The sequence below is a fragment of the Lynx canadensis genome, chromosome A1 (assembly GCF_007474595.2).
Source record: "Lynx canadensis isolate LIC74 chromosome A1, mLynCan4.pri.v2, whole genome shotgun sequence".
In the NCBI taxonomy this organism is placed as follows: Eukaryota; Metazoa; Chordata; class Mammalia; order Carnivora; family Felidae; genus Lynx; species Lynx canadensis.
Window position 1 is genome coordinate 239,096,427 of NC_044303.2, and position 15,003 is coordinate 239,111,429.

The 15,003-nt window shown below is 63.1% G+C and overlaps 1 protein-coding gene across 1 annotated transcript in view; it reads left to right on the forward strand.

Annotated features, from left to right (window-relative positions):
- The first annotated feature begins 1,148 nt into the window (after nt 1–1,148).
- Nucleotides 1,149–15,003, forward strand: part of LPCAT1 (lysophosphatidylcholine acyltransferase 1) — a 47,676-nt gene continuing 33,821 nt past the window's right edge. The window contains exon 1 of the mRNA XM_030332970.1: nt 1,149–1,298. Within this exon, the coding sequence (XP_030188830.1) occupies nt 1,164–1,298 (135 nt within the window). The 5' untranslated portion in view covers nt 1,149–1,163. The remainder of the gene's footprint in view (nt 1,299–15,003) is intronic.

Below are 15,003 nucleotides of genomic sequence, written 5' to 3' on the forward strand. Positions count from 1 at the left end.
AAGCATTTAGACTACTTCCTCATGATTTCAGGCATCATGTGAACCGGGGGGCTGCTGGACTGTGTCCAAGTTGCCCTCCCTCACCCATGCCCGCTGCCTGCTTCAGGGGTCACCTCCTGCCCGTCAGGGTCACAAGGACAGTCACGCACAGAAACTTAGCCCTGCTCACCACGTAGAGTTTGCGGTAAATTTTAGAAATTTATAAATTTTGATACCTTTTGCCCAGTTAATACTGTGCCACAAATGAGGGATCCCCAAATGCCTCCCCTTCGTGCAAGGGAGTAATTCCATGAACTGGAGTAATGAGCCAACAAGAAAGAATCCTTTGATTCACGACCCTGTTGAACCACTGGGTCCCATCAGCAAATGCCTCTGTGCACCCCTCCAGCGGATCGCACTGCCCGGGTGGGAGACGGTGCGTCTCGGGGCAGGCCCGCTCTCGGGGTGCAGCTCGCGACCAGGACGGGCACAGACGGACCCAGCAGCAGCGCCCGGAAACCTCCTTTCCCTCCCGCCGCCGCCCACGGAGGTCAGGTCCCAGCGAGGGCAGGCAAGCAGGAAAAGCGGCAGGAGCTGGGTCTGGGCCCGTCCCTGTGGAGCTTCGACAGAGTCGGCGCGGGCCTCTGCACGTGCGGCCCGGCTCGTCGTGTCCCTCGGGATTTGGGCTGGGGCTGGGGCTGGGGGTTGGGGGCTGCCGCAGGACGGGGCGACGTGGCGGGCCTCGCTGCGCGGGGGGCCAGGCCCGGCCTGAGGGTCCCCGCCGTCTGGCCACTGCGGGAGGGGCGCCGCCGGAGCCTGGGCGCCCTTCAGGACCGACGGTCCGGGACACCCCGCCATCCCCTGCGGGTGGGGGCGGGGGGGGGGGGGGAGGGCGGGAGCCGAGGTCAGGCGCAGGGCGCGGGCGGGGCCGCCCTCCGGGCCCTCGGGGGCGGGGCTCTCGGGACGCCCCGCCCCCGCCCGCCCAGGCCTCGCCCCGCCGGCGCCCCCCGCCCGCCCGCCCGCCCCGCCCCCCGCGTCACGCCGCCGCCGGCCTGCGCCTGCGCGTCCGCCCGCCCCGGCCGCCGCGCATCCTCGGCCCGCGCCCCGCGCCCCGCGCCCGCTCTGCGTCTCGCTCCGCGCCCGCTCTGCGCCCGGCGCCCGGCTCCCTGCGGCGGGCGGCGGTCATGAGGCTGCGGGCGCGCGGTCCCCGGGTCGCCCCCGCCTCCGGCGCGGGGGCCGGCGACGCGCGGCGGCTGGCGCCCCCGGGGCGGAACCCCTTCGTGCACGAGCTGCGCCTCGGCGCCCTGCGGAAGGCCCAGGTGGGTGCGCTCCCGAGCCCCTGCGGCCGGGGAGGGGGTCTCGCCGGCCTGGCCCCGCGGCCACCCCGCCGCCCCCCGCGGCCCGCGACCCCCACGCGGCCCTGCCGCTGGCCGCGCTCACCCCGTCCCCGTCCCTTCTGGCTCGCCCCCCCCTCCCCCCGGGCCGGGCCCCACATCCCTTCTCCCCACGCCCCCTTCCCGCCATCCCTGCATCCCCGTCGCTCTGCGCCGCGCGGTCCCCCGGTCCCGCGTCCCTTCCCGCCGCTCGCAGGCCCCACGAGGGACAGGCGCGGCCCCCCCCCCGCCCCCGGGATGGGACTTTGTCGCTTGATGAGCTTCTTGTGTGGGGACCTCGTGGCTCGTTCGAGTCCGCGCGAGGTGCCTTGAAGGGAGCGGCAGGATGTCCGCCTCTGCGTTTGCAAGTTGTGTTCTGCGGAGCGTGCAGGGGGGTCCCTCCGGGTTCGTCTGTAACGGAATCGGCTTTATGTACTCTCGGTTCCGTGACGGGAGGGAACAGTGTGCAGTTCTGTTCGTGGCGCCCTCTGGTCCTGGCTGAGGATGGGGCCTGCAGGAGGCAGTGGGGCCCCACACTGGTCCTTTTCCTTCACATCGATCCAGGGTTTCCAAGGTGGGCTCCATTCCCTGACCCGGTGGGGTGCGCCCACCTTGATCCGGTGGGGGTGCGCCTCCCCCGACCCGGTGGGGTGCGCCCCCCGGTGGGGTGCGCCCACCTTGATCCGGTGGGGGTGCGCCTCCCCCTGACCCGGTGGGGTGCGCTTCCTGGCAGTGTTGGGCCTCTGGTTGTTCGTTGTGTTCGCGTTTCTGTAAGACTGCTCTCAGTACAGCCTTTCCTTTAGCTCCAAAACCGTAATAGAAACAGGTACAGATTTAGGATTTTAGCTGTTGTCCAGTTGACGGAGAGTATATTTTCCGCTGTGACAGAACTTTTTCGGGTGACACTTAGATTTCTTTAATGCAAAAAGTTATTCACTTGGAACAATATCAAAGTGAAAAGTTCTTGAACCCAGTCTGAAGTTGTCGTGGGCTGCCTGCTTTTTCTCGAAGCATCCTCTAGGTGGACTTGGTTATTGTGGTGGGAGAGGGAAGGGTGGGCACAAGATTGAGGACAGAGGAGAGAAGGTCGGGTGGCATCCCTTCTGGTGACGGGAGAAAGCAGGGCCATCCCAGTCGGCTCCTGGGCCTTGTCCCTGTGTCCGTCTGGAGCCAGACGCCAGTCGCTGCCTGCCTGTGTGGTCTTTGGTCCCCCTCTGCTGCGTTCCTTGGCTCGCGGACTCGAACTCCTCGCCTGCGGTGCCCTACCCAGCTGTGAGGGGGTTAGGAGCGCAGCAGCTTCCTCTGGGCTCCTGAATGGCCCCCCCACCGGCCGACCCCCTTCGCGCCTGTGATCCATGCCTCTGAACCCTCTGAGGGCTGCCCTGGGACTGAGCCCTGACTCTTCTTCCGGGTGGCTTCCAAGGCCCTGCCCCACCTGCAGCCTGACCCCTGGGCATCTTCCTGCCTGTGCCTCCTACCTCTGCATCCCTGTCGCTTTTGCAGCCTCGCCCCCATTACTGTGGACGGACAGGGGCCAGGTCTGTCCTGTCCCAAGCTGTGTGCTTACTGCCCAGGCGAGGTGCACTGTGGACACTCAGCTAGCTGTAGAGTGAGTGAACGAGCGAAGGGGGCCGGATGTAAGAGCCGAGCCAGAAATCCCCCACACCCCTCAGGCCCCGGTCGCAGGGTCGTGGAGCCGCCGGGCTTTGGAGCAGCTCTAGGAGCTGTTCTTTAGCGCCAGGCAGAGATTCTGGTTTTAGATGTTGGCTCACAGCTTCTGGAAGACACTCAAGAACAGGTGAGTGGACTGTTTCAGCCCCTCAGAAAGGGAAGGTTGCTTTGTATACACCTGGTTGCGCTCTTTCAGAGGCCGTGTCAGAATATTCGCCAGAATCATCGTGGTGTATTTATACGTTGGTGGCAAAGCTGTGGTTACTGTTCAGCTGTCCCCAGTGTGGTCTGGAGTATGTAACTTGTAAATGCTAACTTCCGAGTTTCGCTTTGCAGAAACATTTTGCTTTTCACAAAGCAGTGCTTTGTGAAGCTTTTTACTTCTCTGCACCGTATTATGCAAAGGTTTCCACAGAGGAAACTAGCCTGTGCAAGCATACAGAGCCTGCCTCCCGAATCAGTAAATAAACCGATCCAGCAGTGACTGAGACAGCCAAGGGCTGCTCAGAGACTCACCTAGATTCCGAGCGAAGGGAAGGCGATGAGGGCGCCTGCCCTCACCTGTGCCGCTGGGGAGGGGCTGTTAGTCACCTGCAGGCTAATGACCAGGCCATCTGTCATTTAGTAGCAGATTTAGCAAGGAGCTTAAGTATCTCTTTGGGCAGAAAATAACTCGTTAAGACACGAAAACTGAATAGTATGGAATTGGTTAGCCTCGTGGTGATTTGCTGTTTTGGGAGTCCCAAAGCGGTGTCTGTCACCTGGGTGTTGGGGGTTACTTCCTGTTGGAACCCCCAGGTGTGAGCGCACCCCACTTCCAGCTCTGATGTTTCCTCATTTCTGAACTCCTGTGACCTGGGCCAGGGTTAGGGTTAGAATGTACTTCCCAGAAAGCAGTCTGGCTTCCTGTACATCTTGGAACGGAGTCCTTTACGTGAGGACACTGCGGGGTTCACCTTCTCCCAGTTAAATCCACAGAGAGCATTGCCAAGGCTGAACGCAGGGACAGGCTCCGACCCAGCACATTTGCAGGGAGGCCTGTGTGCAGTTTTAATTTCCCAGAGGCAGGTGATCTTTGTCTCCAAGTTCTGTCCAAATACATGAGTTTTGATGAAGGAAGGAAGGAGGGAGGGAGGGAGGGAGGGAGGGAGGGAGGGAGGGAGGAAGGAAGGAAGGAAGGAAGGAGAGAGAAAAAGAAAAGAAAAGAAAAAGAAAGAAAAGAAGGAAGGAAGGAAAGAAGAGGGAGGGAGGCAGGCAAGCAGCAGGTGCCCCTGGTTTCAGCCTGCATCCCGAGTCAGGTGTGGCCCTCCTGGGGCCAGGGGTCCCACACCCCGCACACTTCCAGGCCTGGTGGCTTCCAGCTGCTTCTCTGACCTGCCAGGCTTCCGGGCACCCACCCCAATGCTCCCGCTGCCCCTCTGTCTGGGTACTCCACGCACGAGACTGCTCTGCTGAAGAGCGTGAAGGGGTGCGTAAAGGGGAGGGCAGCTTGACTCCGGTGTTCGTGAGCCGCGGGTGGCAATGGAATTCCGGGAGGAACGTAGCATGGGAATGAGGATTTCCAGGACGGCAGGCGTCGCGTGGGAAGACACAGAGGGCCGGCTGCAGCGGGGCCCGGGGCCCCCCCAGATGCCTGGGAGCCTGAGAGCACGGCCTCCGTTGGTGCACGTGTAGCCCAGTAAGGTGCAGCGTCCTTGCCGCTGGCCGGGCAGCACAGCCCCCGAGGCAGGGGGTGGAGGCCCCACGCCCGTCCTGGTGTCCCAGGCGAGTAGACTCCGAGGTCCCCGGACGCCCAGGCAGGCTCAGTGCCCATGAGCCCTGCCCTCGGGGACTGGCTGTCTCTTCGAATGCACCAAGAGCCGCCTGTGATCCGGTTCTCATTTTCCGGAAGGGCGAGCGCATCGCACTTAACTGGGGCTAGTAGCGTCGAGGAGTGGGGAAGGGGGTCCGGGATTGGAGAGACTTGACTTTCCATCCTGCCTGCTCTCTGGTCCTGAAACAGAGTCTTAATGTGTGTGTATGCACACACACGCAAGTATGGACGCGCGCACGCAGTCGTGTTTTGCGTTCTTCTTAATTTCAGAGGACTGAACAAAGTACTGTCAGTTTTACGTCTCGTTTTAGAAAACGAAGGTTTTGTCCCTGAAACTGGCCAGTCAAGCGCCCTGTTGCAGAAGCCGGTGCTTGCCCGCCCTCTGCCCCCGCAGGCATCCGCCCACCAGAGGCCTCGCCCCAGATGGTGGAGAAAGTCCGAGGACGTGTCCTGAGCGCTCTGTTCCTGCGAGTCTGAGCAGGACTCCCACAAATCGTGTTTCACAGAGCTTCACCCCTACCCTGCCAGAGACCTGGGGCCTTGCTGGCACTCTGCCCCTTCACCTTCCTGCCCCCGGGGCCTTCCGCCCCTCTGACCTTCGCGTCCTGGACCGCACGTCCCGTCCCCAGAGCCCGCCCCTCACAGTTTGCTGCAGTGGGTCGGGACGAGGAGTGTTTCCCACATTTCTGGTGTTCCGCACGCCTTTAGTAAGTCCGCAGATTATTTTGCAAATGAGGCCAGAGCGAAGGGTGTGTCTGAAGTGTGCTTCTCAGGCCCAGTCAGTCATCCTGCAGCCCTCTCTTTCGCGACGGGCAGCAGCGTGACTGAGTTGCACGTTCCTGGTGTTTTGTGTTTTCCCCGTGTGGTAGCCTGGCACACTTCAGTGAGTGCGCCTCTGCTAAATGCTGCCCTTGAACGCAGACGCGACAGTGGCACCTGCCTCTTCTAGCACAGGGTCCCCTCGGTTCTCTCACACCTGCTGATGCCCCACGAAGCTGCCAGGGACCGGCCTGGGCAGAGCCACTGGCTCCGTCAGTGCTCACGCGTGGGACGTGTTCCAGGTGCCTGGACACCGTGGCCTTTTTACTCCCACGAGTCTTACTTCCGTCTTAGAGCCAGTGTGGTGATTTCTTTTCCCACATGAAGTCTGAAGAGCATCTTTAGCAGTGTTAATATTCGAAACCCGTAGGACGGGGGCACAGAGCCGGGCTCAGACAGAGTCCCTGAGGCCTGGAGGGCAGGTCTGCTCCATACAGAGCATGCCCAGAAGTGACCCTGCTCCAAGACAGCCGGGAATCCCAGGGCTGAGGGCCTGGTTGGGATCAGGCCCTGAATGTTCCCAGCGTAGGGCCCACAGCGGAACCCCGTCCCTGTGGCGCTAAGTCTCTCACCAGCAGGAAGGGGTCGAGTCCTTAGTCACTTCTGTGCCACGTGACTCACGAGCTCTACGTCCTCGTGGGCCCACGGAGCTCAGCAGCTCCCAAGCTCAGAGTCCCCCTCCCCTGCCCCCCAGAGCAGCCACGGCCACGGTTGCCTCCGGCCCCCACCCCACGCCCTCCCATCCTGTCCCGGCGGCTTTTGTGTGCTGTGCCCAGGAGCGCTTGGACCAGCCCACTCCACACTTCCCCTTCCCCAGGTAGTTGGGGTAGCGAGCTCCCAGGCCCCTCTCCACCCCTGCCAGGCTTGGTGTGAGACCCACCCTCACCCCGAAAGTGTTACGGTGGGCCGGGAGCTCCCTGCAGCTGGGGGGTCAGAGGCAGGATCCTCCCTACATCTGGGGGGACAGAGGCAGGATCCTCCCTACATCTGAGGGAGGACACAGCCAGGATGTTCTGGGAGTTCCCTACACCTGGGGGGACAGAGCCAGGATCCTCCCTGCAGCTGGGGGGTCAGAGCCAGGATCCTCCCTGCAGCTGGGGGGGGTCAGAGCCAGGATCCTCCCTACATCTGGGGGGACAGAGGCAGGATCCTCCCTACATCTGGGTGGTGGGGGGGAACAGCCAGGATGCTCTGGGAGCTCCCTACACCTGGGGGAACAGAGCCAGGATCATCCCTACACCTGGGGGGACAGAGCCAGGATCCTCCCTACCTCTGGGGAGTCAGAGCCAGGATCCTCCCTACATCTGGGGGGACAGAGGCAGGATCCTCCCTACATCTGAGGGAGGACACAGCCAGGATGTTCTGGGAGTTCCCTACACCTGGGGGGTCAGAGCCAGGATCCTCCCTACATCTGGTGGGGGGGGAGAGCCAGGATGCTATGGGAGCTCCCTACATCTGGGGGATCAGAGCCAGGATCCTCCCTGCAGCTGGGGGGGTCAGAGCCAGGATCCTCCCTGCAGCTGGGGGGGTCAGAGCCAGGATCCTCCCTACATCTGGGGGGACAGAGGCAGGATCCTCCCTACATCTGAGGGAGGACACAGCCAGGATGTTCTGGGAGTTCCCTACACCTGGGGGGACAGAGCCAGGATCCTCCCTACATCTGGTGGGGGGGGAGAGCCAGGATGCTATGGGAGCTCCCTACATCTGGGGGATCAGAGCCAGGATCCTCCCTGCAGCCGGGGGGTCAGAGCCAGGATCCTCCCTGCAGCCGGGGGGTCAGAGCCAGGATCCTCCCTGCAGCTGGGGGGGTCAGAGGCAGGATCCTCCCTACATCTGGGGGGACAGAGGCAGGATCCTCCCTACATCTGAGGGAGGACACAGCCAGGATGTTCTGGGAGTTCCCTACACCTGGGGGGACAGAGCCAGGATCCTCCCTGCAGCTGGGGGGTCAGAGCCAGGATCCTCCCTGCAGCTGGGGGGGGTCAGAGCCAGGATCCTCCCTACATCTGGGGGGACAGAGGCAGGATCCTCCCTACATCTGGGTGGTGGGGGGGAACAGCCAGGATGCTCTGGGAGCTCCCTACACCTGGGGGAACAGAGCCAGGATCGTCCCTACACCTGGGGGGACAGAGCCAGGATCCTCCCTACCTCTGGGGAGTCAGAGCCAGGATCCTCCCTACATCTGGGTGGGCAGACAGCCAGGATGCTTTGGGAGCTCCCTACAGCTGGGGGGGGACAGATTGTACCCTCGAGTCTCCTTGCAGCTGGAGAGGGACTCACACAGCTGGGGGCTGGAGGCGGCATGTGGTTAAGGGGCTCCCTGCAGTTGGGGGACAGGGCCTGGAGGTTCCCCAGGAGCTTCCCGCAGATGGTGCCCTGGAGCCATAATTTTGAGGAAGCCAGCTGTTGGGGGTGAGGTTGAGCGGAGATGTCCTGGGGGCGCTCGGTCTGTGAGGGGAGTGGGGTAGGAGGTGCCTGGATGGGGGTGTCTGCAGCTGGAGGCAGGGCATCGTAGGGCTCCAGGAGGGGCCCCTTGCGAGGGACTGAGGATGTGCTGTGACCCTGGGCCCCACAGGCTCTCTGTGGATATTTGCCGAATGATTGGAAGCCTCTGGAAATGCTTCAGCTCTTGAATTTCAAGATTCTTCTATTCAGATCCCGCCGAGGGCCCTAGAGATAAGGGATTTCCTGGGGCGCAAGGCCAGGTGTGTCTGTGGGGGTGAGCAGCTGGGGGGACCGGGTCTGTGCCTCTCAGGTGTGTCTGGAGAGGGGGCGGGAGGGGGGATTGACAGTTACTTATTTTTCTCAGTCTTCTTCCTCCCTGCCTCATGCCAGCCCTGAGGCCCCCACCGGGCAGGGCAGGTTGGTGCCCCTCGCACGTTCCCTGCCCCTCGGACTGCGCTCTGCTCTGCTCTGCTCGTGGCTGAAGCAGTCCTGACCGTGAGGTGAGTGACGGTAAGCAGCTCCCCAGGACCCTTGCGCCCCCTTCCGTGCCAGGACACGCCCCGACCTGAGACCCTGCTGTTAGGAGCTGCGGGCTGTGTCCTCGGATGGATGGACCTGACCTGAGCGTCACTTTGTCAGGACTGAGCTTCAGGGCCGGGCCCTGCTGTGTCCCGGGGCAGCAGCTGTGGGAGGAGCAGACGCTTCGTGGGCAGGTTAGCTCATAGCTCCTGGTGCGGCTGGAGCACAGGGACTCAGGTGCTCATCCCCAGAGGCCCCCCGCTGCATTCTGACCCTGTGCTTTGCTTCTGAGCCTCCTTTGCTCAGCGGACAGGGACAGGGGGCCTTCTCCGTGCTCCCTCCCTGCTCCCGCCTACTCCCTGGTTGGTTGGTCGGGTCCTGGTCCCTCCCCTTAGCCCCCTTAGGTTGGGAGAGGCACTGTGCCTCTGGGGGCGGGGCGGCCCTCCCCTCCCAGTCCCTCCCTCACCAGGATGTGCCGCCCCCTCCCCGCCCCCCCCAGCGCCTCACCAGGACGTGTCCCCCTCCAGCTGTGCTCCCAGCCTGGGCTTGTACCCATCTGTGGGGGAGAGGGCTCCCGCCACCCTGTAGGTGAGAGCTCTGTGCCTGGAAAGCTCCCTTTCTGAGGACGTGTAATTACAGGGTGTCCTGGCCCCACAGGTGAGACGCCTGTGGAAACGGGTCAGTTGTGGCTGAGTTCCTACAGTCTTTAAATAGGGATCTGGGGCCAATTCCTGCTCTGGATGTGAGCCCCGTTCCCAGAGTGGACCGTCCAGCCCAGAAATCTTACTCTTTATGGTGTTTCTGCTTCTGTCCCGCTGGGCGGTTCCTGAGCACCTGCCAAGAGAGCCAGGCCGGGGCCCTAAGTTCTCAGGGTGACCCGGGACCCGCGAAGGGCCTCTGGCCTGCCTGGAATTTCACGTCTGGGGGGGCACAGGATTGGCAGCGTGGAGTCACAGGGCCCGGGGGACAGAGCTCTGGCTCTAGCTCAGGGGTCCTGAAGACCCTGAGGAAATGAGATTTGGCGTGAAACTCCGTGGGTGGGAGGGGCGAGGAGAGGCGGAGGCCGAGGGCGTTTGCTGGCCATCCGAGCCGGGAGGGGCCGACCGTGAACACCCACAACCGCCCCCTCCCCCCACGCAGGGCCCTGCACTTCTTGTCTTTCCTTAAACCCCACCAGGTAGCGGGGAGCTCTCCTGTCCCCTCCCCTGGAGGATAGGTGCTCCCTCCCCTCCCCACCCCTGCCCGCAGGCAAGCCCTCTCCCCCGCCTGCTGCTGCCCTCAGGGCTGTGAGCCAGCCAGGGCTGTCCCCACTGGTGTGCATTCCATGTGGGCGGCGGGAGCACGCTGGCTCTGGCTCGCGATAGACACTTGGCGTGCGTGCGCTGGCCCGGTGAACTTGTTCTCCAGCACATGTGTTCTGCCTACTCCCAGCCCGAGCCGCTGCCCCCCCCCCCCCCGCCCCCAGGGCTCTCTGCAGGTGCACTCGGGCTGAAACCCTGATGTGGCCGGACGAGAGCTCAGGGAAGCCCAGACTGGGGGGGAGACGGGGGCACACGAGGGGCCCTGGGAGCTCAGAGGTGCTCAGGTAGGAGCGGGTCTTCAGTGGAGGGGGCATCGTGCCGCTGCCCAGCAGCGTGCTGTCAGGTCTGAGCGCCAGCGGGGGAGCCTGGGCAGCTGAGGTGGCGGCCGTGACAGTGGCAGTGCGGCAGGGTTCCGGGGGTCTTCCTCTCTGCCCCCAGGCCCGTCCGGTCCTTCATTCTCTTGTCTGTGCAGCAGGGACACCGAGGTCCCTGCTTTCCCAGGCCTTTCTCCACCGGCCGCTGCGTCCCTCCCCTGCCTGGGGGCCCAGCCCCTGGTGGTTTTTCCTGGGGACCTGGAGTCTGTGTGGCAGGCATCTCCTGATGTCCCCGAGTGCCCTGCCCGCCCCCTCGGGGCCCCCCGTGCCTCCGTCTGCTACATGCACCGGGGGCCCTGAACTGCCCTCCTGGCTGCCCGCTGACCACGCACTTGGCTTCACGCCTCTCTCGCCAGCTGGACTGTGTGTGGGCCCTGGTGCCGGGGGCCTGCACACGGGGCCCCATGAAGTGCCTGGTGCCTGGTGACAGACCAGACACGGGCCTGAGCCCCTGCAAGGCTCTGACCTCTGCCCCCGGGCCCTCAGACGCTCGTCAAAGGGCAGGTGAGGAGGACCGAGTAGTGCAGATTCCCTTGGTTACAGGGTGCGTGCCCCGGGGTGCCGTGGACAGAGCAACTCTGATCCCACAGGGAACCGCACAGTTGTTTGCTGCTGCCCGACGAAGCCAGGCCGTCCAGCGTGTCAGGCACGATGTGTGTGTGTGTGTGTGTGTGTGTGTGTGTGTGTGTGTGTGTGTCTGGGAAAACGGCTCTGCCGTTGGACTGCGTTGCAGGTTGCAAACTCAAGAGTGAATTACCGAAAGACTGTCCTTTTGCAGAAACTCCAGGTTGGGTAACTGTGCTCGAGATGAGGTTTGAAAGCTCCTGGACAGACAGGACCGGGGCTGCCTGTGGGTTGAGGGAAAAAGCAGGTTTTAGGAACACTATATTTAATTTTAGGTTTGAGTGGGAGAGCTGAGAAAAAATAGCTTCTGTGTAGCGGTGAGCATGGCCCGACAGTCACACGGCCGGACAAACGGCTTCAGAGTGAGGGACCGTGGGAGCCCAGGGGCGAGAACACTGTCACCTGCACACATCAGCCAGGAAAGGACGGTCAGTCCGATGGGGATTTGACACCAGAGTAAACAATGACAGTCACGCAGGAGGCCCAGTGAAGACAGAGCTGTGCCTGCGACGTGACCCCCACGTCCCTGCGCTGCCCCCGCCCCGGATTTCTAGCCTCGCTCCGTGTTTTGTCTTTTCGTGGAGGGGAGTCTTTGCGTGAGAGCAGCCGCGCGTGAGGACGTGGGAGCATCGCAGCACAGTTCAGGGCGCGGCTCCCTCTGTCTGCTTTCCAGTAAGGAAGCTACTGGAAGGAGGTGGTTATCCCCACCCCTGCCGCGTGCGTTTGGGGCACAGCGTGCTCTGTGGGGACACAGAGGGGATGTGCTTTCTGCGGTTGGCTTGCTGGGCAGGCATCTGTAGGGCGCTGGGTCCGCGTGGCCACTCTCCTTCCGAGGCTCCGAGGCCGGGGGTTTGTGCAGGGAAGCACTGGACTGCCAGCTGATGGCTCTCCTGTGACAGTTGCTGTACGTTTTCTAAGTTCTTTAGAAGGAAAGGTAGACGTATGTGTTTTGTTGCCGCGTCGGGGGACAGTGGCCCCAGGGGCCGTGGCCCTGCGGACCGCTTCCCTCCTGGACCAGGCTCGGGGGGCGGGGGGACATTGGGCATTGGCTTCCCAGTTTCGGAGTATTCTGTCTGTTCTAAATCAGGATTTTCAAAAACAACTTGCTTTCGAATTTTTAAGTAAGTGACAGCAAAGAGAAGAGAGCGATTCCCCAGGTAGGGCTCTCCTCTGTTTATCCCACGTTGCCCTGGCGATCTTTCTGCAGACTCCGTGTGTCTCATCTCTCCTCTCCTCGTGGGAAGAGCCTGGAGCGACCCAGGCCAGCCCCCCAGGGTGCTATGTGAGGAAACTACAAGACCCACCCCAGACGCCAGGGTGCCCTCAGCCCCTGAGCCCTGTGCAGGCTCTTTTCAGAAGATGAGCCCGCGCTAACCCCTGAGCCACCGGGCCTACCTGATGGGGCTAGCTGGTTCCCTCTCAGTGTGGCTCCCGGAACTGCAGCCCTTCGGGGACTTGGTCCTGAGGCGTCCCTTCAGCCGGTGAGCTGGGTCTCTGGGCTGGGAGCCCCCCAGTGTCCACAAGTCTGGGACTTCCCTGCTTGGCCCTGGGAGCCCGTCCTGCTGGGTGTGGGCAGGCCACCGCTCAGATGGCACCTCACTGCCAGCTCAGGGTGCCCGTGGTCCCCCCTGGACCCTCTCCCGTGTTCACTGTATTTGTAGCACCCCCATTAATCCAGGCTCCACCATCCCCCCGGGCCTCGCTCCTTCGTGATCGTCTCCCTTCCCTGCGCTCACTGGGCTCTGTTGTTCTGGAAGAATGTGCCGTCCGAACACTGGGGTCTAACTGATGTGAAGGTGGCAGCCCTGTCTCCTCCCCCGGGAGCCGGTCCCCTTGGGTCTGTCCCTGAAGCTCCTCCCCCAGGAGCCGGTCTCTTCTGGTCCATCCCCGAAGCTCCTCCCCCGGGAGCCAGTCCCTTCTGGTCCATCCCCGAAGCTCCTCCCCCGGGAGCCGGTCCCTTCTGGTCCATCCCCGAAGCTCCTCCCCCAGGAGCCGGTCTCTTCTGGTCTATCCTCGAAGCTCCTCCCTCTGGCTGGCCACCAGCACCTGTCACACAGTGACCATCGCCTCAGTGTCCCCTGGTGGCACCATCCGGCTGTGCTGTCAGCAGCAACACCCGCGCGAGCGGCTCCCGGGGAGCTGGGCCTGCCAGCTGCACACACAGGCTCCCTGAGCTGTCACCCGTAGCGCCTTGTCGCGCAGCTTCGTGGGAGAGGACGGTTGTTCGCAGAGCCCCAGGTGCACCTGGCCTCCACCACAGCCGGTGGGCCCCGGGGCCCTGTGTTCAGCCTCATGGCCACGGTGCCGAGCTGTGGTCTCCCACGTTCGCTTTCTCGTTCGTCTGTGTGTCCAGCAGCCTCCAGGAGGGGCGTGTGTGGCCTGCGGGCTGATGGGGTGCTCGCCGTGTGTGAGCGCCATTCCCCGAGACTTTCTAAGCCGTTGGGTGGAACTAGTGCAGGGTAGGACCGTGTGTCACTGTGTGTGGCCGGCAGGCGCCTCTGCGTGTGTCTCCTGTTTTCTCAAATCACACGGAGGGTGCATCTTTCTCCAGTGCATTTGGGAACACGTTCTCGTGTCCTTTGGATGGTGGTGATTATCCTTTCTGCAGTTGAAGCACGCTGGCCGTGGAACCCGCTCTCCCTGCAACCTGCCCTCCCCCCGATAGCACCTTGCACCGCAGGCTGGGGTCCCTCGGTGTGCGCTGGGGGCGCATGGTATCTCGGTGCCTGGCCAGCCTGTGCACGCCCTGCGAGGACACGTGTCACTGCAGTGACCTGGCCTGCCACAGGGCGGCACAGGTGGAGACACCGGGGACCCTTCCTCGTGTGCACCCGAGGTCTTTGTCTCTTGTGCACCCTGTCGGCGGTTCTCTGTTGATTGTGAAACACGAGGCGCTTGGACCAGCTTGCGTGACGATGATGTCGGCGGTCCTGGTGGCCTTCATGGCCTTGGCAGAGAGGAGGGAGTGGCTGCCAGGTGAGCCTGAGCGGGGGTGTTGTGACCACAGCTCCAGACCACGGATCCGGTGAGCTCACTGAGAATCGGGGAACGTTTTACATTAGAACCGTCTTCCTACGGGAGGTTTGAGACGGACGCCAGTGAGTGTGCTCGGGTGCTGACCCCACAGACCTGCAGCTTTAAGAGCAGGCGTTTATCTGTCCCGGTCCTGGGAGCTGGGAGCCCGAGACCCGGGCGTGGGCAGAGTGGGTTCCTCCTGAGGCCTCTCTCCTTGGCGTGGAGGTGCCGTGACTTCCGTGAGGCCTCACCGGCCGTCCCTCTGTGCATGTCTGTAACCTAGTCTCCTCTTCGTATAAGGACACCTGTCCTATGGAATTAGGGTCTGCTCTGGTGACCTGATTGTACCTTCATACCCTTTCCAAGGCCCTGTCTTCAGTACGGGCACGTCGGGAGGCGGGCTGGGGGTTGTGGCATCAGTACTGAAGGGGGGCCCACGGTTCAGCCCCTAACACTGAAGCAGAGAAAACGTAGTGAGCCCCGTGCCCACCCTCGCCCACCTCAGCGGTCGCCAACTTCGGCCACTCTGGTCTCGCCGACGCCCGCTCTCTCCCTGGTCTCACCGGTCCGCAAGCAAAGCCCAGACTTGACCTGTAGATGCTCCCGGGTGCGCATGCGTCTCGAGCAGGGCCGCGGGCATCAACCCCGGAGCCCCACACACGTACTCCCCTGGAGCCTCCTTCCAGCTCCTTGCTTTTATTTTCTTACGGTGTGTCTGGGGCTTTTGTCCCCGAGCGTCTCGCTCTGCGTTTTACCGATCGCCTCCCCGTGTCTCCCGTGTCTTCTGATCCAGAATCAGGAGGCTCTGTTTCCGCTGGCTTGTCACGTGGCTCATCCACACGGCGCCCGGCTCACATGTCTGTCTCCGTCCACACAGGCCCCTTCACATGGGTGCATGCGAGTGGTGGGTTCCGGAAGCCCGTGGGGACACTCCCGGGTTCTCCCCGTGGCTGCCCCAAGGGACAGTCTCGGGATGGACAGCGCGATGCCTGATTCTTCGTCCTTGTTGGCCCGGGTGCCACTCGAAGCCGGTCTCCTGGGGTCCGCGGAGGCCCCCAGTGAGGTGGGGC